The sequence below is a fragment of the Microcaecilia unicolor genome, chromosome 2 (assembly GCF_901765095.1).
Source record: "Microcaecilia unicolor chromosome 2, aMicUni1.1, whole genome shotgun sequence".
Classification (NCBI taxonomy): domain Eukaryota; kingdom Metazoa; phylum Chordata; class Amphibia; order Gymnophiona; family Siphonopidae; genus Microcaecilia; species Microcaecilia unicolor.
In genome coordinates this window covers 238,282,100-238,309,500 of record NC_044032.1, presented here as the reverse complement: position 1 = coordinate 238,309,500, position 27,401 = coordinate 238,282,100, and the positions used below count along the sequence as shown (strand labels likewise).

General features: G+C 44.9%; 1 protein-coding gene across 5 annotated transcripts in view; it reads left to right on the top strand.

Moving 5' to 3' along the window:
* SMARCA2 (SWI/SNF related, matrix associated, actin dependent regulator of chromatin, subfamily a, member 2) overlaps positions 1 to 27,401 on the top strand; it is a 679,721-nt gene that overhangs the window by 233,877 nt on the left and 418,443 nt on the right. For all 5 annotated transcript variants that reach the window (XM_030193821.1, XM_030193826.1, XM_030193822.1 and 2 more), the window contains exons 14-15: positions 7,420 to 7,520; positions 20,889 to 21,036. In XM_030193821.1, the coding sequence (XP_030049681.1) occupies positions 7,420 to 7,520; positions 20,889 to 21,036 (249 nt within the window). The remainder of the gene's footprint in view (positions 1 to 7,419; positions 7,521 to 20,888; positions 21,037 to 27,401) is intronic.

The following is a 27,401-nucleotide window of genomic DNA, read 5'->3' as shown; positions in this document are numbered from 1 at the left end:
ACTGTATTGTGGTCAGGTTCAAGTGCCTAATAGTGCAATGAAGAACCCAGCAAATAATTCAATAATGTATGGTATCAATGATATGAAAAAACATGTGGAAAAGACCTCAAAACACCCAAACGCTTGCTATAATTTCAGTGTCTTTCAATGGGGTTGTATTATTCATCATTGGTATAAAAATACTCTTGACAAGACGCTAGCAGCAAGATGGAATGTTGACATCTGAGTAAATGAAACCTTTGTTTCATGTTTGAATGTTGAGACACAACCCCTGAAGAAGCTGTTAGAGTGAACCGGGTCTGGCTGCCATCGGGTGTCAGTTAAGTGCTTGACTTTTTTCTGCAATTTAAAAGCATAGTGCAAAGAACGTTCGATTTGGTGCTTTGAGAAATATGTGTCATATTCAAACAGAAATTTGAAAAAAAAAAAGATTTTAGAAAAAGTTATAAATAAAATTGAAATATCACGAGATTTTTTAGACCAGTGTTGAATAATACAACCCCAGTGAAATTATAGTAATTGTTTGGGTGTTTTGAGGTCTTTTTCTCGTGTTTTTTTCATATCATTGATACCATACATTATTGAATTATTTGCTGGGTTCTTCATTGCATTTTTAGTCATTTAATGATTATTTAGAACTCCAGATTGTTTTCCCTCTATCATTTTTCAGGTTCAAATGCAAAATACACAATTGGTGTAGTCCTTTCTGTGTTTACTTCCAAAGAAATTAAAAAAAAAAAAAATCAGTTAGATTCATAGCCTGCAATGAGGCTTGATGACCAGAACCATCTGAAGCTCTATTAAATATTCTAGTCCCAGTTAAATATTGTGTTCTTTCAATTGGAGGCATGATTTCAGATGTAAATTGAAGGACTTCTCTCAAATACCTCTGGACATAATTACTGGTGACATTGGAAAGTTGAGGAACCTTAGTTTTCTTCTTAGCTGTTTCTCCAAATTCTCTACCTTCCTAGCCAAAGCTGCTCTGTCACGGACCTGTGTCTCTGATTATTGTAGACTTCCCAGATGTTCCTTCACCTGAGTAAACCTTGCAGAGTTCTGTGTATGTCCCTCTTCCTGAACTTTTACAGCACTGGACACATTTGATATATCTTGATTAACTTCACTCACAAAAGTAGAACAAGAAAGCTCCAGACCTTTAATTGGTCCCACAAAGAGGCCTTGACTTGCTCTAGAATATTTTTCTGCACTAGCAGACCTTCTACTGATGATCCCACAGAAATATTTAGCGCAATTGACATCCCAGGAAAGCCTCCCTGCACACCTGATTTTGGTGTCAACAACCTGTGTAATGCTGGGCCAAGCTGCTTTTCAAAATTAGCAGTTCTGGGTCTCAGTGGTGCAGTAATACTTATCATTTCTGTAGCGCTACTAAATGTATGCAGTGCTGCACACTACTTCTACTACAGGTCATTTCTACAATGCTACCAGACGTACGCAGCGCTTCACAATTGAACATGAAGAAAAGACAGTCCCTGCTCAAAATGCTCAAAAGACACAAAACATGTAAGAGACAGTCCCTGCTCAACAGAGCTTATGATCTAATCAAGACAAACAGGACGAATAAGGGAATTACTTATGGTGGCAATGATAAAACAGACGTGGGTACTGAGCAAGTGGATAGGAGTTAATAGCACCCTCAAAAATGTAGACTTGTAGCTTAGATTTGAATACGGTTCAGAGCTAGAGCATGACGTACGGCATACGGTGCAGCAAGATAAAAGGAATGGAGTCTGAAGTTGGCAGTGGAGGAGAAGGGTACAGATGAGAGATTTACCCGATGAGCGGAGTTTCTGAGGCGGAGTGTAGGGTGAGATGAGTAGAGGGGTACTGAGGAGCTGCAGAGTGAATGCACATGTTTAGTCAGAGGAATTTGAACTGCATGCGGAAATGGATAGGGAGCCATTGAAGTGACTTGAGTAGAGGGCTAACATGAGCATAGCAACAATGGCGGAATATAAGTCATGCAGTAGAATTTGGAATGGATTGAAGGGGAGAGAGATGGCTTAGTGGGAGACCTGTGAAAAGCAAGTTGCAAGTGTGAGGTGATAAGAGTGTGGATAAGGTTTTTGGTAGTGTGCTCAGGAAGAAAGGGTTGCATTTTGGTGATGATATAGAGAAAGAAACAACAGGTTTCAGCAGAGAAAGAGAGAGAGGAGTCAAAGATGATCTCAAGATTACAAGCTGATGAGACAGGGAGGTTGAGAGTGTTATTCACAGAGATAGAGAATGGGAGAAGAGGAGAGGTGGATTTAGGGGGAAAGATAAGAAGCTCAGTCTTGGCCATGTTTAGTTTCAGATGGCGATGAGACAGCCAGGCAGCAATGTCAGACAGGCAGGCTGAGTCTTGGACCTGGATTCCTGCTAAAATTTCTGGTGTGGAGAGGTAGATCTGGTTGTCATCAGCATAAAGGTGATATTGAAAATCATGGAGGAGTGGCCTAGTGGTTAGGGTGGTGGACTTTGGTCCTGGGGAACTGAGGAACTGAGTTCGATTCCCACTTCAGGCACAGGCAGCTCCTTGTGACTCTGGGCAAGTCACTTAACTCTCCATTGCCCCAGGTACAAATAAGTACCTGTATACAATATGTAAGCCGCATTGAGCCTGCCATGAGTGGGAAAGCGCGGGGTACAAATGTAACAAAAATAAAAAATAAATGGGCAGAGCAGCAAGGGAAGAAATGTAGATGGAGAAATGAAGAGGTTCCAAGACAGAGCTCTGAGGTACACCAACTGATAGTGGGATAGAAGTGGAGGAGGATCCACTGGAGCATACACTAAAAGTGCGTTGGGAGAGATGAGAAGAAAACCAAGAAAGAATAGAGCCCCAAACAGTGTCAAAAGCAACAGATAGAGAAGGATGATGATAGAATAGAGACCTTTGGATCTGGCCAGGAACAGGTCTTTGGAGACTAGTAGGGACTGTTTTAGTTGCATGACAAAAGCCAGATTGAGGTGGATGAAGAATAGATTGAGATGAAAAAGTCCAGACAGTGGTGGTGAACAGCTCGTTCAAGTAGCTTTGGATAAGAAGGGGAGGAGGGAGATAGGGCGATAGTTGGAAGGGTATGCTTCTCTGCTGTGCTTCAGTATTTCAGGAGCCTTCTCCAATGTGGCATACTGCTGAACAGGAGTGACTCTGAACACATCCAAGGTCAGTTGGCCCGGTTTGGAAATCAAAGTGGGTGCCGAGGGAGCAGTAGCCTGTTCAGTCTTCCATTTCTCCATTCCGAGATTTAAACCAGCAGTATTCCTAGGCACAGGTACAGAGCTGACACCCAAGTGTCTGCCTTAGGCGCCATCTTGGCTCTCCCTCTAATCTTGTTTTAACCAAGATTTAGAGGAAATGGCTGTAGGTTTAGGGAGAAAGAGTATCAAGAGTAGTTAATCAGATTTTTGTAGATGGAGATTAACTACTATTTGGAAAGTTGAACTGTAAAGATTGCTGGATCAAAATCGAAGTGTGTTTACTATATATCAGGTATGGCTGATGCCCCTTTCTTCCCAGTCCCAGTCAAAATTAGTTGTTACTGGTAGAATAAGTTGTAAAATTTAATTTTTCCTTGTTCACATATTGGGATAGTTTGGCTTACGTTTCATTTCCTTGTTATTTTCTAATTTAGACAAAATAAATCATACATGCATGTATGATATAGTGTTCTGTCAGAACAGCTAGAATAGCAAGTTTTCAGAGATGTATGATGTCGTGTGATGGAGCTTATGTGGAGAGCCTGGAAACTTTTGAGAAATCTTACTGTACATATGCCCGAATTCCTATTCATTGATACCACAGTATAGATTGATAGCAATAAACTAGAGCCAACAGAAGGTGTCACCAGTTGCTAAGAAATGCATTCATATAGTAAAGCAAAGTACAGAATTTTTTTCTGACAGCCTTTCATCCCCTAGTGGTTCTGTTTATTCATTATCCTTTCTACTTATACAATCAATTTAAATTGAATGCAAAATAATATAATAGAAAGCAATATAAAGAACTGCTATATCACAATATAAATCACCTTTAGAAATTTTACTCTCCATCTCTTCCACAAATACATATGTCTTAGGTTCTTATCCAGGAATTAAAATAATCTTTAGTTATAATAGCATCAAATGGATGTGGCTAGGGTAGCATAGTTGGGTTTAAAAATGATATTTCAGGTTTCTTGAGGCTAAGTTCATAAATTATTATTAACCATATAGATTGGGAAAGCCACCATTTATCCTTGGGGTGATCAAGGAATGGATCTACTCTTTAGGGATCCTGCTGGGTACTTGTAATCCAGATTGGCACGTGTTGGAAACAAGAAGCTGGGCTTGATGAGCATTTAGTCTGACCCAGTAAGGCATATTTTCTTATTCACAAAAATTATATAAGAACATGTAGAGTGCAATTATATAACTGAGCACCTCTGTTTAGGTGCCCTGAGGCCATATTGTGAGAGTCTATTCTATACTGTGTCCAGAAAAAATGATCTCCCTAAATATTTTTCAATAACAACTGCAAACCTGCACTGAATTAATTAAAATGTTACATGCACAAAGTGACATTTATTTCAAACAATATTACGTGATTTCATAGGAATCCACCTTAAACGTTACTGAGATGTCAAATTTTAAATAACATTACCCAAAAGTTAAGAGTTTCTAACACACAGTTAATGTCAGCCTAGAATGTTTAAATCTGATGTTCAGAGTGTCCCCCTTTTGCATGAAATAATTTACGCATTCGATCCAGCCACTGGTTCACTGCTCTGCTAATCATACTCTGATCAAAGTCAGTGTCATGTATCTGGCAGCGTTAGACTTGCTCCTGCAAAATCCGCCAAATCTGGTAGTCCACTGGATTGAAATCTGGACTCTTGAGTATTTTAATTTGAAACTCAATCTTCTTTTGACATTTTGTTTGTTTATCAATGCGCTATGACATCACAGATGATGTCAGCGAATAAGTAATTAAGTCATATCAGAAACTGAGATATGTGACAGCAGTTTGCAAAAATGAAAAATCTCTTAAATGGGAGGGGTTCCTATGTGATTTGGCTTCGGTGACAGAGATGTCACTTACCCCGGATTCTATATAGTACGCTTAGATTTAGGCACTGAAATCGATGCAAATTCTATAACACTGTTCGTAACTTAATTGGCTTAACAAGCTAATCAGCACAGATAACAGCACTTAACAAGCAATAATGATCACTGATTGGCACTCATTAGAATTTAGGCACACAACTCACTAAGCGTATTCTGTAACAATGTGCGCCGTACTTCTAACACATGGAGGCAAAAGGGGTATGGGCGAGGAAATGGGCGTTCCAAAATGTAGGCGCCTAGTCATAGAATATGGCCCAGTGTGGCTAAATTTACGCTCTGAGATTTACACCAGGTTTTCGTTGGCATAAATGAATGCGCACAATAGTCTGTGCTGAAATACCAACTAAGCATATTCTGTAATCGGCGCCTAATATAGCTCTGAGTTAGAGAATTGCCCTTTTAAGGTGTTCAAGAAGTGAAACGATAGAATTTGAAATGGCTAAAATGACTGATCACTAATCTTGAACCCATTGTGCAAGACTAAAAATAGCAACAATAAAATTGCCAAGGTTACAAAACAAGAGGTAATAAACTTCAAAATTGCAGTTTTAGACAAATCCCAGTGTGTACATGAATTTGCCCCTAAATCAGCCTGCTTTTAAGAGGAATACAAGACATCATTGCTTCATAGTGTTTTCTATCAAGAAATTATTTTCCTCTCTTTAATAATTATAATTAAATGTATTTTTTAGTTTGATCTATTTTATTACATTTCCAACCAACATGTAACACTGGGTGTTCAGTGACTACAGTTTCAAAGTTAACACAGTTGCAGAGTTGCAAACATTATACCCATTGTTCCCCCTCCCATGTTTTGGCACTCCCACCCCTATACATTGCCAAACTATGTATTTTCTTTCAGTGTTTAGAATGACTGTCCAAAGCAAATGCGCCAGGCATTTTACAATACATATAGGAAATAATCCTAACAGTACAAAACATACATCATAAATAATAACAAGAGCATTAAAATTAGTCAGCAAAATACAATATTATACTCCAGTAAAGTGCCATGATTTGATCTCCAAAACAATTTCTCGTGTTTCCTTCAAGCTAGTGTTGAAGCTAGAGGAAAGTGGTTCTTGGTCAGTTCCCACTGGACACTTCCCACTCACCAATTCCCATCTGGAAAAATGCCACCTAGGTCAGTTCTCACCGCTCCAGGGACAACAATTTCCACCCTTAATAATCATGAAGCAACACATTCTGGAATCTATCTTCTTCCCTTTCCTCTTCGAGACAAGCAGCTCATTGGAAATGGAGGGAGGGCAATGTCCCCCACACCCCACCCCAGACATTAGCTTTAGCATGCCACACTACACCACTCAAAATAAAAATTAAAACAGACCAAAATCCAAATTAATAAAGAGCATAAAATATAAAATAAAACTTACACAAAATATTTATTTATTTTATTTATTTATTATTTATTGCATTTGTATACCACATTTTCCCACCTTTTTGCGGGTTCAGTGTGGCTTACAATATGAGTTAAATGTTGGAAATACAATTTGTTACAGATTGGTTATGGATTACATTGTGCAGAGTTATGCGAAACAATTGAGGTGTCGTTAAGGAATGTAACAATGGAACACAAACATTGAAACTTTGGAAGGAAACAATGGGAGCTTAGAGGGCGATAAAAAGGCATGAAGACATATGGTATATATCTTTCTGTGAGTAAAGGTATGAATGATGTGATAGTAAGGGAATGAGAGTTCAGAGGTGAATGTATGATGCATTAGTGAACAGTAAGTGTGGACTTTATGTATATTACCATTACAGCTATGATGGACTTCAAAGCAAAAAAAAAAAAAAAAAAACCCCGATACAACCAGACACGTCTTGTAAAAATTACAATGCATAAGAAAAAAACCCCTGACAGAACACCAACTCAAGAAAAAGACTGAAAACTATATACCGGTAAAAACTTTGCAGAGTGGGAAATAGCCTGGGGGGGGGGGGGGAAACCGTCCTAGGAGGGAATTGCCCTCCTTGAGTGGGGATTGGTGAGAGGGGAAAAGTCCTAGGAGGGAATTGGTGGGTGAGAACTGTCCGGGGGGGAACTGTACCGGTGGCAACTCGCCAGATACCCAGGAAGGTACATCTATTCTGTCGGCATATGCTTCATTGATTTTTGTGCTGCTCATTGAGACAGGAAAAGTTAGTTGTAAGAGGCATACGTTTGCGACTTTGTTCCTTTCCTGATAATTGTGTGTGGAGAAAACATACTGGAGATCTTTAGTGCTGCAAATGTTCTGGTTCTGTTAAGGAAAAAAATAGTTCTGCTTCTTTTCTTTCTAGGATGAAGATGATGAATCCAGTAGACTTGACTCAGAAGAGAAGAAACGCATAAGTCTAAACAGTGATGATGTTTCTGAGAATAATGCTAAGCAGATCATCGAGTGAGTGAGCTTTATTTTCATTTTTCACTGGTTGAAGGCAGGGGTGGATTGACATTGATCTGGTCCCCCGGGCACTAAGGATCACAGGCAGTGTTCCCTCTAAGTTGAGCATGTAAGCGATCGGTCATACAAATCGGGAGCATTGTTCACTTCAGAGGGATGTGGGAACAAAACTTTTTACTGCCCCGCGGGAACGGTAAATAGTTTGTTCCCGCAGTAAATAAATCCTTTCCTCCCTTCCCGTCTTCCTCCCCACAGATCTCACTTACAGGATCCTCCAGCTGGAAATGATTCACAGTAAGAGACTGTCTCTGTGGCCTTTCTCCCGCTGTGTCCCGTTCTCTACTGCAACTTCCTGTCTAGCATTAAACAGAAATTACAGTAGAGAGGGCGGGATGCGGCAGAAGGCAAGCCATGGAGAAGGCCTCTGACTGAATTGCTGCTGGCTGCAGGAACCCAAGGAGATTTGATAAAACAGGAGATGAGTTGCTGTATCCATGTTGTCGTCGTTCTTTATTGCTGGTAGCAATTTTATTTAATCTCACATTTTTAAACATTCTGGCTTTGTGCAGCATATGGATGTACACTTTTCATAGGTGGTAGAGTAATTTGTTATAAATCATAATCAGTGTGTCATTTGGAGGGGCTGGTTATAGGGACATTAATTAGGTTGAAACCAGGGAGCATTTAAAATCTTTTTTTTCTTGTGCCTAGATGAAAATAGGAAGATGGTTTGTGGGAACTTGCTCCTTTTGTTTTGTGGAATGCAATGGTATATTATAAAAATGCACTTAATATTGTTTAATACTACTATTTACAGAGATAATAGAACCTCTGTCCACATGGGTGTTGTCTACAGACCTCCGACACAATCAGAGGAATTAGATAAAGATCTGATTACAGATATCCAAAAGTTGGGAAAGAAGAGAGGTGCTGTTGCTGGGAGATTTCAATCTGCCAGATGTAGATTGGAAAGTTCCATCTGCGGAATCGGAAAGAAGTAGAGAGATCGTGGATGCTTTTCAAAGTGTTCTGCTCAGACAAATGGTGATGGAACCCACGAGGAAGGGAGTGACACTAGACCTGGTGCTCACAAATGGGGGATAGTGTGTCAAATGTCCGAGTGGGTGCCCACCTGGGCAGCAGTGACCATCAAACAGTTTGGTTTGATATAACAGCTGAAGTGGAGGGCAGCAACTCAAAAGTCCTGGATTTCAAGCATGCTGACTTTAGTAAAATGGGAGAATACCTGAGGAAGGAGCTGATGGGCTGGGAGGACATATGAGAAGTGGAAGGGCAGTGGTCCAAGCTGAAAGAAGCTATAAATATGGCCACAAACCTTTATGTAAGGAGAGTAAATAAAAACAAGAGAAAAAGTAAACCGATATGGTTCTCTAAGCAAGTGGCTGAGAAAATAAAGGCTAAAGAGTTGGTGTTCATGAAATATAGAAAAACTCAAGAAGAGGAAAACGGAGAGGAATACTGGATGAAACTGAAAGAAGCCAAGAGAGAGATACATCTGGCAAAAGCGCATGCGGAAGAACAAACGGCTAGAATTGTAAAGAGGGGCGACAAAAATTTCTTCAGGTATATTAGTGAAAGGAGAAAGACTAAAAATGGAATCGTGAGACTGAAAGATGCTGTGAACCACTATGTGCATAATGATGAGGAAAAAGCAAATTTGCTTTGAAGAAAATCCTGGAGAAGGACCATGATTGACTGGCAGAAGTACATATGAGAACGGAGTGGATATAGCACCGTTCACAGAAGAGAGTGTATATTAACAACTTGAAAACCTAAAGGTGGACAAAGCCATGGGACCAGACGGGATCCACCCCAGGATATTGAGGGAACTCAGAGAGGTTCTGGCAGGTCCTCTTAAAGATTTGTTTAATAAATTCTTGGAGACGGGAGAGGTTCCGTGGGATTGGAGAAGAGCGGATGTGATTCCTCTTCACAAAAGTGGTGATAGGGGAAGTACATATACATAAGTAGATAAGTATTGCCATACTGGGAAAGACCAAATATCCATCAAGCCCAGCATCCTGTTTCCAACAGTGGCCAATCCAGGGCACAAATACCTGGCAAGATCCCAAAAAAGTACAAAACATTCTATACTGCTTATCCCAGAAATAGTGGATTTTCCCCAAGTCCATTTAATAATGGTCTATGGACTTTTCCTTTAGGAAGCCGTCCAAACCTTTTTTTAAAACTCCGCTAAGCTAACCGCCTTTACCACATTCTCTGGCAACAAATTCCAGAGTTTAGTTACACGTTCAGTGAAGAAACATTTTCTTCAATTCGTTTTAAATTTACTATATTGTAGCTTCATTGCATGCCCCCTCCCCTAGTCCTTTTTGGAAAGCGTAAACAGACGCTTCACATCTACCCGTTCAATTCCACTCATTATTTTATAGACCTCTATCATATCTCCCCTTAGCCGCCTTTTCTCCAAGCTGAAGAACCCTAGCTGTTTTAGCCTTTCCTCATAGAGAAGTTGTCCCATCCCCTTTATCATTTTTGCCGCCCTTCTCTGCACTTTTTCAAATTCCACTATATCTTTGTTGAGATGCGGCGACCAGAATTGAACACAATATTTGAGGTGCGGTCGCACCATGGAGCGATACAAAGGCATTATAACATCCTCATTTTTGTTTTGCATTCCTTTCCTAATAATACATAACATTCTATTTGCTTTCTTAGCCGCCGCAGCAGCAGCACACTGAGCAGAAGGTTTCAATGTATCATCAACGACGACACCTAGGTCCCTTTCTTGGTCTGTGACTCCTAATGTGGAACTTTGCATGAGGTAGCTATAATTCAGGTTCCTCTTTCCCACATGCATCACTTTGCACTTGCTCACATTAAACGTCATCTGCCATTTAGATGCCCAGTCTCCCAGTCTCGTAAGGTCCTCTTGAAACTGGAAACTACAGGCTGGTAAGTCTCACTTCGGTTATTGGAAAAGTAATGGAAGCGATGCTGAAGGAAAGGATAGTGAATTTCATGGAAGCCAATAAGTTGCAAGATCTGAGACAACATGGTTTTACCAAAGGTAAATCGTGCCAAACGAATGTCATTGAATTCTTTGACCGGGTGACCAGAGAATTGAATCAAGGACATGCTATAGATTGAATCTACTTAGACTTCAGCAAAGCTTTTGACACGGTTCCCCACAGGAGGCTCTTAAATAAACTTGACAGGCTGAAGATAGGACCCAACATGGTGAACTGGATTAGGAACTGGTTGACGGACAGACGCCAGAGGGTGGTTAATGGAATTCACTCGGATGAGGGAAAGGTGAGTAGTGGAGTGCCTCAGGGGTCGGTGCTGGGTCCGATTCTGTTCAGTATATTTGTGAGTGATATTGCCGAAGGGTTAGAAGGTAAAGTTTGCCTTTTTGCAGATGATACCAAGATTTGTAACAGAGTGGACACCCTGGAGGTAGTGGAAAAAATGAAAAAGGATCTGCAGAAGCTAGAAGAATGGTCTAATGTTTGGCAATTTAAAATTCAATGTGAAGAAATGCAAAGTGATGCACTTAGGGAGTTAAAATCCACGGGAGACGTATGTGTTAGGCGGTGAGAGTCTGATATGTACAGGCAGAGAGAGGGATCTTGGGATGATAGTATCTGAGGATCTGAAGGCGATGAAACAGTGTGACAAGGCGTTGGCTGTAGCCAGAAGGTTGCTAGGCTGTATAGAGAGAGGTGTGACCAGCAGAAGAAAGGAGGTGTTGATGCCCCTGTACAAGTTGTTGGTGAGGCCCCACCTGGAGTATTTTGTTCAGTTTTGGAAACCGTATCTTGCAAAGGATGTAAAAAGAATTGAAGCGGTGTAAAGAAAAGCTACAAAAATGATATGGGATTTGCGTTACAAAATGTATGAGGAAAGACTTGCTGACCTGAGCATGTATACCCTGGAGGAAAGGAGAAACAGAGGTGATATGATAGACGTTCAAATATTTGAAAGGTATTAATCCGCAAATGAACCTTTTCTGTAGATGGGAATGTGGTAGAACTAGAGGACATGAAATGAGGTTGAAGGGGGACAGACTCAAGAAAAATGTCAGGAAGTATTTTTTCACGGGGAGAGTGGTGGATACTTGGAATGCCCTGCCGCGGGAGGTGGTGGAGATGAAAATGGTAACGGAATTCAAAAATGCTTGGGATAAACATAAAGGAATCCTGTTCAGAAGAAATGGATCCTCAGAAGCTTAGCAGAGATTGGGTGGCAGGACTGGTGGTTAGGAGTTGGGGCTAGTGGTGGACAGACTTCTACGGGCTGTGGTCTGAAAATGGCAGATACAAATCAAGGTAAGGTATACATATAGATTAGCACATATGAGTTTATCTTGTTGGGCAGAGTGGATGGACCGTACAGGTCTTTTTCTGCCGTCACCTACTATGTTACTACTGGTTGATATACAGCAGAAGTTAACCAAGTTGACTTCATGCTTTCTAATGTAATTTTTTAACAGCAGTTTCTCAGTTATTACCCAAATGTGAACACAATTATAATGTTAATATGTTTTGGATGTTACTGAATTCTGTTGTTCTGCATCACTGTATTTCCAGTTTTGGCACAGTATAGTCACCACAAGGACAAAATATAAGAAAACCAGTGGGGTGCATGAGGGGCTTATAGCCCATTTAAACAAATGAGAGATCTGCATGAAAGAAAATATTTATTTTTATTATTCTGATTTATGAACACCACTTGTCCCTAAAACATGCTCAAAAGAGAATAATCTATTTGTACAGAAGAGATGAGGTGAAGATGTGGATTCCATATGCCTCAATGAAAGGAGAGTTTAATTTTACTTCTTTTTAATTTCAGTATATCCCTTTATAACACCAGGCTTCCCAAGGCTTAAGACAAACCCATCGGTAAACTGAATATCCTCACTGGAATTTGGCCATGTATTACTGTTTGAAGCTGTTTTAGTGATACTTAGTTTTTATTTAATGATATTTATATCTACAAGTGGGAAGCTTTCAAATAAATTTAAGCACTGTGGAATAAGTTAAAAAAAAAAAAGAAAAAAAAATATAGTCCTCCACCTTTTAAGGCATTGCCTATCCAACTGGAACAGTTTTTGAGTTTTTACAGATGGCCCACGCGGGGGGGGGGGGGGGGGGGGGGGGGGGGTGCTGCTGTTGGGCTATTTTCAATGCTTACTCAAAACATTTTTTGCATTCAACAGGTTCTCCTTAGAGGGAACACTGGTCATGGGCCCCTAACCACCTATCAAAAATGATGAAACTAGATGGAATCTAGGGGAGAGTGGGCCTCCTAAAGCTGTGGGCCTTTAGGTGCTGCCCTGTTGTCCCAATGGCCAGTTTACCCCTGGTTGAAGGGTATTCAAGGCCTTCCCTTATCCACCTTTTTTCTTTCTAGCCCTTTGTGTTCATGCAGTTGTATGATGTTTATTAGTGTTTGTCTTCAGTAAACTTCAGTACTAAGGGACCCTTTTACTAAAGTGCATTAATTATTTAAGGGACAGTTATATAAGTGGACACCTCCATTTAGGCACCCCCATTGCCATGTGGTGAGAGCCTATACTATAATGGTAAGTGGTAATGTGTGTGTTCTTTAAAAATCTAGTCATGAGCATTTACACCAGCCCTATGGCTAGTGTAAGTGACTACTTAAAATTTAGGTGTGTTTTTGACGTATTATGCTAGTATTCTATACAGAAAAGCAGGTACCTACTTTTCTTTATAAAATAGGTTCCAAATAGGTGCACTTTTGGTGCCTAAGTTTAGACACCTTTTTATAGACATACCCTAATAATGTCTGGTTGGTAGATCCATTTTAATTATTTTTAATTCATGCTGAATTTATTTGCTGCTGTTAATAAATAGAAATAAATCAAAACATAGAAAAGAAAATAAGATGATATCTTTTTTATTGGACTAACTTAAATACATCTTTTGGTTAGCTTTCGAAGGTAACCTTTTCTCTTCAGATCGGAAATAAGCAAATGTTGACAAATATCAGAATATAAAGTGAAACACAGAGGCATTCCAATGACAGTATCTGTGTTTCACTTTCCATATCATCAAGCAGATCAATCCATAGACTGGTGGGTTGTGTCCATCTACCAGCAGGTGGAGATAGAGAGCAATCTTTTGCCTCTCTATATGTGGTGATGTGCTACCAGGAAATCCTCAGTATTCTCTCTATCTAGCAGGTGTGTGGTCACACGCAGCAGCTCTGGCTTGGTCTCCACGCCTATTTACTTAGGCTTTGTTGAGTACCTGGGGTTGCGGGCTCTTCGTGCGCAAGTGCAAACCTGGTGGTGCCAGGTCCCTCCTTTTCTCCCCCCTCCCACTGGCTCCGTTAAAAACAAAACAGCAATCTTGAAGCAGAAAAGATTTTACTTGCAGCTGCTCACTGGGACACAATTCGTTGCAGCTCGGAGCAAGAAGCAGGTAATTTTACCTTTTCCTAGCGGGCAGGGGGTTCCCCGCACGTTTCCCTCATGGACCGCGATCGCGCGGCTAGTGGGGAGGCGCGGGATCAGAGGCAGAGAAGCCCTTTTTGGGCGCCCTTCCGAACTTTGCTGATTTAGCCGGTTTTTCCTCCGCTGGGGCTTCGGCGGCCTTTTCCGGTTTAGGCGCCCATCCCCCGATGTCCGCCCTTCCAACGTCGGTCGCCCATGCAGCTCGGATGGCCTTTGGTATGGCTGCCTTTGAGTTGGGCGGCGGTAAGAAGATGGCGAAGTTTAAGCGCCATGCTTCCCGCGCAGCTCCTTCGCGTAGTGACGCGCCGGACCCCATTTTGAATGTGCAGCGCGCCTCTCCCCCGCTCTATGGAGTGGAGGTTGAGAGTTCCTCTAGGGCTGTGGCCCAGGTTGCAGAGGTGCACAAACAGGGGGGTTTCTCTCCCGAGTTTATTTTGTTGCTGCATCAGGCCTTTCAACTGCAAAAAGCTGCTCCTGCTCCCCTGTCAGGTATGGGGGAAGAGGCTTCCCTGATCAAGCGCCCTCGGGTGGATCTTCAGGTCTTGGGGGACTGTCTCCTCTGATGTTAGATGAGGGCAGCGTTTCTGAGTTCTCCCAAAGGTCCCTTGGGGATTCTTTGGAGGAGGCTGATCCTCGCCCTGATGGGGGAGATGACCCCTCTGCAGCGCGGCTATTTCGCTCAGAGGAATTGCCTAACCTGTTAGTTCAGGCTATGAGCATCTTGAGTATTTCCTCTCCAGAGGAAGGCCCTCCTTCAGCCTCGGCGAGTTCTGCTATTATGTTGGGAACCAAGCGTCCTTCCAGGACCTTCCACATCCATGAAGCCATGAAAACTGTAATTTCGGCTCAATGGGATTCTCCTGAGGCGAGCCTCAAGGTAGCCAGGGCCATGTCTCGCCTGTACCCTCTGCCAGAGGGTGGAAAGGAGGCCTTGTGCTGGCCAGCAGTGGACTCTCTATAATCACTACTGTGACAAAAAAGATGGCTTTGCCGGTGGAAGGTGACTCTGCCCTTAAGGATTCACAGGACAGGAAATTGGAAGCGGCTTTAAAGTTAGCCTTTGAAGCGGCCGCCTTGAGTTTGCAGGCCTCTGTTTGTGGCTCCTATGTGGCCAGGGCATGCCTGACGGTGGTGCAGCGGGCCTCCCCCTCGGATCCTTCCTTGAGGGCGGATTGGCCGGTCCTGGAGTCGGGCTTGGCTTACTTGGCAGACTTGCTGTATGATGTTTTGAGAGCCTCGGCTAAAGGTATGTCTCAGACAGTCTCTGCCCGTCGATGGCTATGGCTTAAGCATTGGTCATGCCTCCAAATCCTGCTTAGCCAAGTTGCCTTTTAAGGGCAAGCTGCTCTTCGGGGATGAGCTGGACAAGATCGTGATGGATCTCGGCAGTTCTAAAGGCAAGAGGTTGCCGGTAGTCAAGGCAAGGGCCAGCACTGCTCGCCCTGGTTCCTCTAAGGGCCGTTTTCAAGAAGCCCGTCGGTATCGCCCAGGCAAGTCGGGCTCCTCCTCCTCCTTCAAGCAGAGGTTCTCCCCGAAGCAGCATTCCTTTCGCAGAGACCGCCGCTCAGGGAGTTCTTCCTCCGGTCCTCCCCCAGGGTCTCGTACCCAATGACGGGGCCCTGGTCCATGGCCCAGAGCAGATAGGAGGAAGGGAAGTCATCAGAGACGGCTACAAGTTGGAGTTCTGGCGGTCCCTGAGAGACGGGTTCGTGAACTCTCCCTGCAAGTCTCCCCTCAAAGTGGCAGCAGTTCAGCAGACTCTGGACAACTTGCTCCGCCTTGGGGTGGTGGTCCCAGTGCCCGTAGAGCAGCGTGGCACAGGACGTTACTCCATTTACTTTGTGGTGCCAAAGAAAAGAGGCTCTTCTCGGCCTATTCTCGACCTCAAGGGAGTCAATCGGGCCTTGCGAATACGGCATTTACGTATGGAGACTCTCCGCTCCGTGATTGCTGTGGTACAAGAAGGAGAATTCCTGGCATCCTTGGACATCAAGGAAGCTTATCTGCACATTCCCATCTGTCCGCCTCATCAGTGCTTCCTGCGCTTTGCAGTGCTGGGCCGGCACTTCCAGTTCAGAGCCCTCCCGTTCGGGTTGGCTACGGCTCCACGGACCTTCTCCAAAGTGATGGTGGTCATTGCGGCTTATCTCCGCAAGGAAGGAGTGCAAGTCCATCCCTACCTGGACGACTGGATGATTCGAGCTCCCTCCTTTGTTGAGTGTGGGAGAGCGACGGACAGGGTCATTGCTCTTCTGAGCTCCCTGGGATGGATCATCAACCGGGAGAAAAGTCAGCTGCGCCCGACTCAGTCCCTGGAGTATCTGGGCGTTCGGTTTGACACCCAAGTGGGCAGAGTGTTCCTGCCGGACAACCGGAGCCTCAAGCTTCAGGCCCAGGTGGGCCGGTTCCTAGCCTCCTCATCTCCTCGGGTTTGGGATTATGTGCAACTGTTGTGTTGGGCTCCATGACGGCCACGATGGAGGTAGTGCCCTGGGCCAGGGCCCATATTGAGGCCACTACAGCACTCTCTTCTGCGGCGCTGGACTCCGGTTTCGGAGGATTACGCAGTTCGCCTTCCCCTGGACCCAGCGGTGAGAAGGGCGCTAAGTTGGTGGCTGATGTCAGACAAGTTGTCAGCCGTTATGCCTCTCATGTCCCCGGAGTGGATTGTCGTTATGACGGACGCCTGCTTGATGGGCTGTGGAGCCCACTGCCTGGGAAGGACAGCGCAGGGAATATGGTCGCTGGTGGAGGTGAAGTGGTCCATCAACCTCTTGGAACTTCGGGCCATTCGGTTGGCGCTTCAAGTGTTTCTTCAGGTACTGATACTGAGGCCAGTTCGAAACCTGTCAGACAATGCCACGGCCGTGGCCTATGTCATTCGCCAGGGAAGTACCAGGAGCGCCCCCCTAGCCAGGGAGGCCATGAAGTTATGCCAGTGGGCAGAGGCGAATCTGGACCAGCTGTCGGCGGCTCACATTGTGGGAGTCCTGAATGTCGAGGTGGACTTTCTCAGTTGCCATACCTTGGATCCCAGAGAGTGGCAACTGTCTGCTCAGGTGTTCTTGGAGATCACGAAACACTGGGGCATGCCGACCTTGGATCTGATGTCGACCTCGGCCAATTGCCAAGTGCCGCAGTTCTTCAGCAGAGGACGGGACCCTCGATCTCTGGGGGTCGATGCTCTTCTCCAGCAGTGGCCGGTACAGGAGCTTCTCTACGTGTTCCCGCCTTGGCCTATGCTGGGCAGAATTCTCGGCCGGGTGGCGAAACACCCAGGCCGGGTGGTCCTGGTGGGTCCAGACTGGCCCAGACGCCCTTGGTATGTGGACCTGATCCGGCTTTCTGTAGACAGTCCTCTGCGGCTTCCAGCGGAGTGGGGCCTCTTACATCAAGGTCCCGTGGTGATGGAGGATCCCTCCCCCTTTGGTCTTACGGCCTGGCTGTTGAGCGGAAGCGGCAGAAGAAGAAGGGCTTCTCGGACAAGGTCATCGCCACTATGCTGAGAGCACGAAAGCGCTCTACTTCTACTACGTACGCCAGGGTATGGCGTACCTTTGTATCATGGTGCGAGGCAGGATCCCTGTCGCCCTTCACGGCGCCAATTGCTTCAGTGTTGGCATTCCTGCAAGAAGGTCTGGAGAAAGGCCTGTCGCTCAGCTTTCTTAAGGTCCAGGTAGCGGCTCTAGCTTGCTTCAGGAGTCGCCTGAAGGGTGCTTCCCTGGCTTCTCAGCCAGATGTGGTGCGTTTTCTCAAAGGGGTTAATCACCTACACCCACCTCTGCACTCGATAGTGCCTACGTGGAATCTCAATCTGGTGCTGCGGGCCTTGCAGAAGTCGCCCTTTGAGCCATTATCATGGCTGTCTCTGAAGGACCTGACGTTGAAAGCGGTCTTTTTGGTGGCAATTGCTTCAGCCAGGAGGGTTTCCGAGCTCCAGGCGCTATCATATAGAGAGACGTTCCTGCGGTTCACAGAAGCAGGAGTGTCTATTCGCCCAGTGCTTTCCTTCCTACCCAAGATTGTTTCTCGCTTCCATGTGAATCAGCAGCTTTATCTACCCTCCTTCCGTAGGGAGGATTAACCCCATTAATATTGCGTTTACTACAAATTGTATATTCTTTTTACAACTTTGTAATTCTTATTGTTACTGTGTAAGCCGCATTGAGCCTGCCATGTGTGGGAAAGCGCGGGGTACAAATGTAATAAATAAATAAATTATCCAGAGGAGTATCGTGCTCTCAGATGCCTGGATGTTACTATTCGTGCTGTTCGCGGGCCCCCGTAGGGGTCTGCAGGCATCTAAACCTACTGTGGCACGTTGGGTCAAGGAAACGATTGCGGCGGCTTATGTGGCTGCAGGGAAGGTGCCGCCTATCCAGCTGAAGGCTCATTCTACTAGAGCACAGGCGGCTTCAATGGCAGAGTCCAGGTCCGTTTCCTTGGAGGAGATTTGCAGATCGGCGACTTGGGCATTGGCTCATACCTTCTCACGGCATTATCGCTTGGACGTGGCAGCACGGGCCGAGGCCCAGTTTGGAGCTTCAGTGTTGCATTCTGGGGTTTCCATGTCCCGCCCTGGGTGAGTACTACTTGGGTACATCCCACCAGTCTATGGATTGATCTGCTTGATGATATGGAAAGTAAAATTATGTATCATACCTGATAATTTTCTTTCCATTAATCATAGCAGTTCAATCAATAGTCCCTCCCAGATATCTGTACTGTTTGTTCTAGTTCAGTTATATTTCAGGTTCAAGTTTAGACTTCAGTTCCTGTTCAGGAGGACTTCGAGTTCAGGTTCTTCCACTTGGATTTCCCTGGAGTTGGGATGACTTTGTGTTATAGTGAGCTGCTGCTTCTTTCCCCCCGTTTCGACGGTGGTTGGATTCATAACTAAATTATGCCAGTGCTCCCTCCCGCTTCGTGCGGTTGTAGGGTAGCTTTGTTTCCCTCTTGCTTTGGCGGTGATGGGTTAAGCCAGCTCCTCCCGCGGTTGCGGTAGCAGGACATGCCAGTTCCTCCCGCGTCAGCGGGAGTGGGTGCCCCCCCCCCCCCCCCCCCGCTTTGGCGGTGGTTGGGTGGCGGAGTGTCCCTTTGTGGGTGTAATTCTCTATGTTTGGTGATTCCTGCGGATGGAGCTTTGATATCGACTATACTGAGGATTTCCTGGTAGCACATGACCACATATAGAGAAGCAAAAGATTGCTCTCTATCTCCACCTGCTGGTAGATGGACACAACCCACCAGTCTATGGATTGATCTGCTATGATTAATGGAAAGAAAATTATCAGGTATGATACATAATTTTACTTTATATTCTGATATTTGTCAACATTTGCTTAGTTCCGATCTGAAAAAGAAGGGTTACCTTTGAAAACTAATCAAAAGATGTATTAAGTTAGTTCAATAAAAATGGTGGTATCTTATTTTCTTTTCTATGTTGTGATTTATTTATTTTCATTACCTTTAAAAATGGACTAACACAGCTACCACACCACTTAGCTACTGTTAAAACTTCATGCATGCTTAGAAGTGTCCAGCATGAGGTAACAGTGATAACTCTGAGTTGGAGTACTTTGCACAAAAAGGCATGGATTTGAGAGACATGGGGGGGTAGGGTTTGTGGGAGTAAAGTGGCTGAAAGCTATGGGAGAAAAGGGGTGACTATGCTAGAAGGAAGAGTAGCAAGGAGGTCCCTGGTAGGTGTGCATCTACTCCTGCAAATACTAATGACTGATAAACAACCAAGTGGAATTTTCAAACCCTTTGTGTGTGTGTACATATGTATTTACTTTGTTCACTAAACGTTAATTCTAACACTTTTTCTGTTCCACTACATGTTAATGTAAGTCTGTAATTATGCCATGATCTATATATATAAAACTCACCCTCAACGTTCTATTGTCGGATGACGTCACTGAAGCCAAGGTTCGTAAGTTCGAAGCTCTGAAGCCAAGAAAATCACAGCCTCGGGGCCCCTCCCTCGCGTCAAACGTTATGACGTTGAAGGCGGAGCAATTCACCCACATCGACGACGGGTTTGGGGGGGGGGGGCACAGGAAGGCCTTGCTAGCGCCCGTTTCATTGGCTCCAGAAACGGGCCTTTTTTTTTTACTAGTCAATCATATAAAAATTATAATTTGGTCATTAAAAACTGTCAAAAGTTAGAAGTCTGATTTAAAAAAAAAATATTGAATGTTTTCGGTGAATACTTGTGTTCAAAATAATTTCCAGAAACATTTAGTAGTGTTTTTACTAAGCTACAGTAAAAGGGGGCTTGCACTAGCATCAGTACGTGTTTTGATGCACACTGAGGCCCCCTTTTACCGCAGCAAGCAAAAGGCTGTCTTTTTTTCTCAAAAAGAAATGGCCATGCAGTAAGTGAATCACTTGCCTTGCGGCCATTTTGGGGGGGGGGGGGGGGGGAGCACTTACTGCCACCTATAGAGGTGACGGTAAGTGCTCTTGCACTAACCCGGCAGTAACTGGGTAGCGCATTGCGCTGCCCGATTACCGCCAGATAAGCACCAGCCAATCCTTTAGTAAAAGGGCCCCTAATGAAGTAGTTTCAGCTATAATCAAGCTTGTTTATGCAATGAAAAAAGACACCTATGAGTAAGAAATTGGAAATTGCTAATTATTTTTCAGCAGCATAAATGTTGTGCAAATATTCTTTAAAAATTGTAAGAAATTGCAAGATAAGCATCAAGACTCCCAGACATACAAAATCAGAGTACATACCTGTTATTGCTCCCATGATAGCCATGATGAATATATATGTTTAATTATGGTCAAGTGTGTTTAGAGCAGAAAAATGTGAATGAAGAAGATACAGTGCAATATAGAGCTTGTTTAATCAATTGAAACTTAAATTTCTTTATAATTTCACTTCATAGGACAGCTAAACAAGATGTGGATGATGAATATAGCATGCAAGCAGATGCCAGAGAATCTCAGTCATACTATGCAGTGGCTCATGCAGTAACAGAGAGGGTGGAGAAGCAATCATCTCTTCTTGTTAATGGTTCCCTAAAGCATTATCAGGTTTGAAATATGTTTTCTTCAAACTTATATACATGATGGCTGAGCAAAAACAATGTATACCATTGAGATAAGATAGTGACTCAGAAGTGCAAGAGAGAGCTCTGTTTTTTTGTAGAACCAGAACGCTCTTCTCTGGGCCATCCAGGACTGAGGATGGAGTTGGTGGTATATGACAGCGTCAGCCATTACTCATCACATCTAGTAATCAAACTTGAGGACCCCAGTTGTGTGCTCTTTAGAGCAAGTGGTTGCATGACTCTTCGCTGAGGATTGTGACAATGAAGGCTGTCTTGAAAATAAAGAATGATGAGGGCTAAAGAGCAGTAGAATGGGATAAAAGTTAATAATGAGCTTGGGGCGGTAGGGATTTTTTAAAGCACTGACTGCCATTCACTGAATTGGTCCTCCATATTCAATGTCACGCCTCATCAGGGTATCAACATCGAATATCCAAGACTTCATGGCCACCTGAAGTTATCTGGGTCCGGTTTATATTCGGTGACAAAACCCAGGTCAGGTAAGGTTTAAACTGCTATTTCTACGGTTCTACTTGCCTGGATAGTTATCTGCGTTCTAGTATTGAATATTGACGATACCTATATAACTACCAGGTTTACCCCGGCACTAGCTGGAGAGTACCGTGGCAGTCGGGGCAGATATTCTGCAGTACTTTCTAGTTAAGTGCCACTAAATATCTGTTCCCAACCCATACAGCACTGTTTAACTGGGCTGGAGTCTCTCTTGCCCAGTTAAATAGTGCTGAATATGGACTCCATTGTTATTATTGCTAATTGTCTAGCATGTAGCAGATGGGTGCAGTGCTGTACAGAGACACTTTTAGGTCCAAAGGAAGATATTCTAAAAAAGCTTTCTGCGTATAAAGCAGTGGTCTATACTAATAGATGTTTTAAAAATTTCAGGCTAGATTACAAGTGAATTTACATTTGTGTAGCCTGAGTATACATAACTTTTCTAGGCCTGAGTGAAAGAATACGGGGGTGGAATTGAAGAGGATTGTGCATTTATGTCCATAATTTATAAAATGCGTACCTAAATTTAACAGAGGAAATTGTGTGTGGTAAAGAGCATACATTTCCCTTCTTTTCTTTTTCTTTATCCATTGTCCTCTGGATGTAATGCTTGGGCCTTTGTGGGCTAGATGGCATAGATTTCAGTTAAGTATTTCAGTTGCAATTTTAAGTAGATGGATTGTGTTCTATGAAATCAGTTTTTCCTTTTCAGACTTTGTTGTAAAATAATTTTGAAATGTAAATTTAAAAAAGAGCAGGTATAAATGTAAGTGCATAAATTCCTTGGGGTAATATTCAAAACTAATTTTGTTCATACTTTTGTTTTGAAAACCTCTTCAGGGAAAAGTATGCACTGGATTATAAAATTACGCCCTAGGCTTTCAGCAAAATACTCTTAAGTCTAATTGGTCAAAATGTGTGACTGGCTGAATTTAGTGCATCTGGTTTTGGTCAGTGCTGATCCAAAACAAGCCTATGGCAACTGGAAAATCACCCCATCCCTCTGCACCAATCTCAGTATTAATTACACCCCCTAAGAATGCTGACATTTTTTTCTTCCCTCTTTCCACACTAAATTTAAAGCAAAGCATATCCTGGGCCGAAGCCCTCCCCTTCCTTCTCCGCTGCTTGCTTGAATTTAATAAAAAAAAAAAAAAGAAAGAAAGTGAACCAGAGGAAGAAGTGACTTTACTGTTCCCAATGTTTGCCTAAACTGATACGTTTGGCCCTGCCTCCTTAATTCCAGTGCAGTTGGGATTGGTATTCCCCATCCACTTTAAATAGCTTGATTTATTGCGTGAACTTATTTGTGATGGTGCAACAAATCAAAAGTTCCAAACAGAAGGAAGAGTACTGTGTTCCAGTGGTAAAGTCCTGCCTTGCCATGCATTCCCAACTGGTAACTTGACATCTGATATAGAGTCCCTGTTCTTCACATCTGACCCTACTGAACAACCTAGGAGCAAGCACCGATCTGTACAATTTTAAAAAGTACTTTACTACTCTGTGCCAAGAGCTTAAGGCTATTGGGAGGAAAGATCACATAGATACTGTGCCCAATGACCTGCACAATTTTTGGAAGGGGGGAGGGATTGCATGGAAGACCTTGAGACGTGTTGACGAACAAGCGGACGGCTTGGCTGAGATGTGGGCCTACTCTCGGGCTTTTTCTGAAATATGATGACTTAATAAATTGGCTGATTTAGAGAATTGTGGGAGATGAAAATGCTTTTGGATCTGAGGTGTACTGGAGGCGGAATATCAAGAGGATGTAGTGACCATTGTCCAAACAGTTTGCATGCAGTTAAATGCGGCCATGGAGGGCCATCAGCCAGTGGAATTTAAGTGCACTCACCATGCACTTGGAAAGCATCGCAAAACAATCGACCCAGGCATATTGTGTTTCCTCAGATATGTGGGCAGAGATCACGTATATCAACAGTCATGGCAGTCAACTCAACTTATTTTTTCAAGGCTCCCATACAGATCTAGCATGGCGTATCCATTCTCACTTTGCAAAAGTGCAGGCATTAAAACCAGCTCTGGACAAACCTCAGTAAGGAGCATATCTAATATCAGTGGTGGTGTCCCTTAGTCTGCTTTGTTCTGGTTGGAAAGACCCATTGGGTGCGAGAGATCGGTGAGGCCTGGAGAATACTGTCCAAGGCAGGACTCACTACTCAGCCATTTCCATCTACACCTAATCCTATGACTGTTCCTGATCTCATCTAAGATTCAACAATGGCAGCAGGTGTTCAACAAGGCAAAGAGAGTCCACCCTGCTGCCACAAGAGACGTGGTGTGAGCTTGCGTTTGCAGAACCTAAGACTAGCACTTCAGGGGTGTTTGGTCAGAGGTAATACTGATGTTGTTGCTGTGATTGAGGGAGGGGCAAGAATTTTTAAAATTGTTTTATTTGAAGATGATATGCTTCTCACACTCACTAGACCATTAGTCCCCTTACCAAACAAGCTACGGGAAATTCAGTCCTCCGCTGATGTTTTGAATTTTAATATTCCTCAGCAGTCCTCCAGACCGTTCAAGACGGTTGGGTTATGCACTCCTACCAGCAGAGGGAGACTGAGAACACTAAAACTTCTTATGCAAGTAGCCTGTGCAGACCTTCTACTAACCAGTATTTTCTCAGTCTCAGCAGAGGGTAGATGTGTGCAGCCTGTGCAGTGTACTCAGTCTGGTAGGCCCGTTTGGGGTTTCTAGGTTGGGTTGTAAATGTTAGAGAACCCACACTTGGATCTCTATTACAGGGTGTAAGTCCTAAGGGGCTTCTTATTCCCTGTGGGGTGTCACACCCGGGTGGCCGGGTCCTTCCCACTGTGCTCTTCCTCTGGAGGACTGCTTGACCTCGGCTACAGACCTTGTTCTGTACCCTTGAGGCGTTTAGGGATCAGCAATGAGGTTTAAAAAAAAACGTTTTTAAAAGGCGGCTATTTTGGCCGTTCTTGTGGCAGTCCAGAGATAAAACGTCTTCAAGGGCGTTCTTGCCTTAGGCGGTTTTGCCTATTAGTCTGTCAGAGCACAAAGCAACTGTTTGTTTTTATCGTGTTCGCAGCCATTATGTCTAAGCCGGTGAGGTGTCGGTTTTGCGCGAAGCGCGGTGTTGAAGTGAAAGGTAGCCAATGTAAATTTTGTGGGGAGCCTACGTTGTCAGTGCTCTTGCCCCCGATGCTTTCCCCTGAGCCGGCGGAAATGTTGGGTGGCGATTTGACGGCACATTCCGGGCCGGCAATGGCGGGGCCGGTTTTTGCGGGGAAACGCGGCCATTTTGGCTGCACGTCCCGGGTCGGCCTTGACGGAGCTGTTTTTGGCGGGAAGCGAGGCCCTTTTGGCCGCGCATTCCGTACCAGCGCCGGGGGACCCGTGTGTGGCGGGAAGCGCGCCTAGTTTAGCCGCAGGTCACGCGATGGACCTGCCGCCTCGGGAGCGAGGGGGGGTCCGTCGCGGAGTCTGCGGGAAGTGTTGTTGGGGCTTCAGCAGCGTTGGGGGGGGGGGGGGGTCTGGCTTCTCCCCTGAGTTTGTTTGGTCTCTGTATAATGCCTAGAGAACTGGCCCCTCTCAGGCTGTTTGTTCCCCGGAGGCTGCTAGCTCAGTGGGAGTTAAGCGCCCATGGGTGGACATTTCGGAGCCTATGGAGATACTTTCTCTGCCTGGGTCGGACGTTTGGAGTGACCCAGGAGAGGAGGATCTCTTAGATGTGTCTGAGGATCAGGATGGGCTAAGGCCTGGGGAAGATTCTTCAATGGTTCACATTTTTCATAAGGAGGAGTTGTTAGAGCTCATTGATCAGGTGATCTCTACTTTGAAGTTTGCTCCTGCGGCCACTCCCTCTGCGGAGGGACCCCAGGCAGATCCCTTGGTTAAGGGGATTCGGAGAGCCTCCCGTTCCTTTCCCATGAATTCAGACATTAGGGATATGGTTTTTCAGGAATGGTCTGAGCCGGAGGCTGCTTGTAAGGTGTTTAGGGCTATGGCGCGGCTGTATCCCTTGCCTCCGGAAGATTTGGCCCTGCTGAAACCACCTGCTGTGGATGCGGTGGTTATGTCGGTTACTAAGGCTATGGCCATTCCGGTGGATGGCGGTACAGCCTTACGGGATCCTCAGGATAGGAAGCTAGAGTCCTTTTTGAAGCGCAGCTTTGATTTGTCGTCTTTGGCCTTGCAAGCCTCTGTGTGTGGGGGCTTGTTTCCATTGGGCGGAGAAGCTCTTGGATGAGCCTGCGTTAGATAGGACTGGTTTAGTTCAGGACCTGGCCAAATTGGAGATGGGGTCTTTGTTTTTGGCAGACACCCTTACAGGCCGGACAGATTTGTGTCTCCTTCTAAAAGCCGGTTTTTCCAGCGGTCGCAGTCCTTTCGAGGGGGTCGTCGAGGAGGTTGGGACTCCTCCGGAGGTGCCAGAAATGGTAATAAGTCCTCCTTATGAAGGTGTGTGGGTCCAGCCTCTGGTGAAGGTTAGGGCGCAACTTCATCTGTTTTATCAGGGGTGGACCCAAATTACTTCAGATCAGTGGGTGCTGGAGGTCATTTGCGACAGTTCTGTGCTCGAGTTCGAGCACCAGCTGCCGGATCTGTTTCTTCCCTCTCCTTGTCACTCTCGAGTCAGGTTAAAGGCTATTCAAGAGACTCTGGGTCGCTTAATCCAGTTGGGAGCTGTGGTACCTGTTCCTCGGCCTGAGCAGGGAATGGGTTGTTATTCCATTTACTTTGTGGTGCCGAAGAAGGAGGACCAGTTTCGACCCATTTTAGATCTCAAGAGGATCAGTGGGGCGCTCAAGGTGCCATCCTTCCGCATGGAGACTCTGTGCTCTGTCATAGTGGCTGTTCGTCAGGGAGAATTTCTCACGTCACTGGATCTCATGGAAGTGTATCTGCAAGTGCCGATAGGGAGGCCCATCAGCGTTTCCTTCGTTTTGCTGTTTTAGGGAGGCACTTTCAGTTCTGTGCTCTGCCTTTTGGTCTAGCAACGGCTCCACGCACCTTCTCCAAGATAATGGTGGTGGTAGCAGCGGCTTTGCGGAGGCAGGGAATTCTGGTGCATCCGTATCTGGATGACTGGTTGATCCGGGCGAAGTCTCGGGCTCACAGTGTGGCAGCAACGGCTCAGGTGGTCACGTTTCTGGGATCGCTCGGATGAGTAGTGAATGTAGTCAAAAGTCGGTTGATCCCATCGCAGAGTCTGGAGTATTTGGGAGTGCGGTTCGACACAGCAGTGGGTCGTGTTTTTCTGCCTGATTCTCGGATCGTCTCTCTTCAGCAGCAGGTCCGACTGTTAATGTCCGTTCAGAGTCCGACGGTTCGAATGTACCTTCGGGTTCTGGGCCTCATGGCAGCGACAATAGAGGTAGTACAACGCTGCATAACCCTAGTAGCGCTCTAGAAATGTTTAGTAGTAGTAGTACCATGGGCCAGGGCGCATATACGTCAGCTTCAGGCGGCTCTGTTGTCCCGGTGGTCTCAGGTACACAGTTTGGAGTTGCGGTTGCCATTGAGGGGGGCTCCTTGGTGCAGTCTCCAGTGGTGGCTGTGCTCGGCCCATCTGAAAAAGGGCATGCCGTTGGAACCTCCTCAGTGGGTGATTCTGGTAACGGATGCCAGTCTGCTGGGCTGGGGAGCTCAGTGTCTCGGTCAGTCCGCGCAGGGGCGGTGGTCGACTGAGGAAGCTCAGTGGTCTATCAACTGGTTGGAGACGAGGGCGATTCAGCTAGTTGGCGTTTCACTCAAGTATGGTTGGAAAGGCGGTAAGAGTCATGTCCGACAACGCGACAGCGGTAGCGTATGTCAACCGGCAGGGCGGTACAAAGAGTCCGCGGTTGGCAA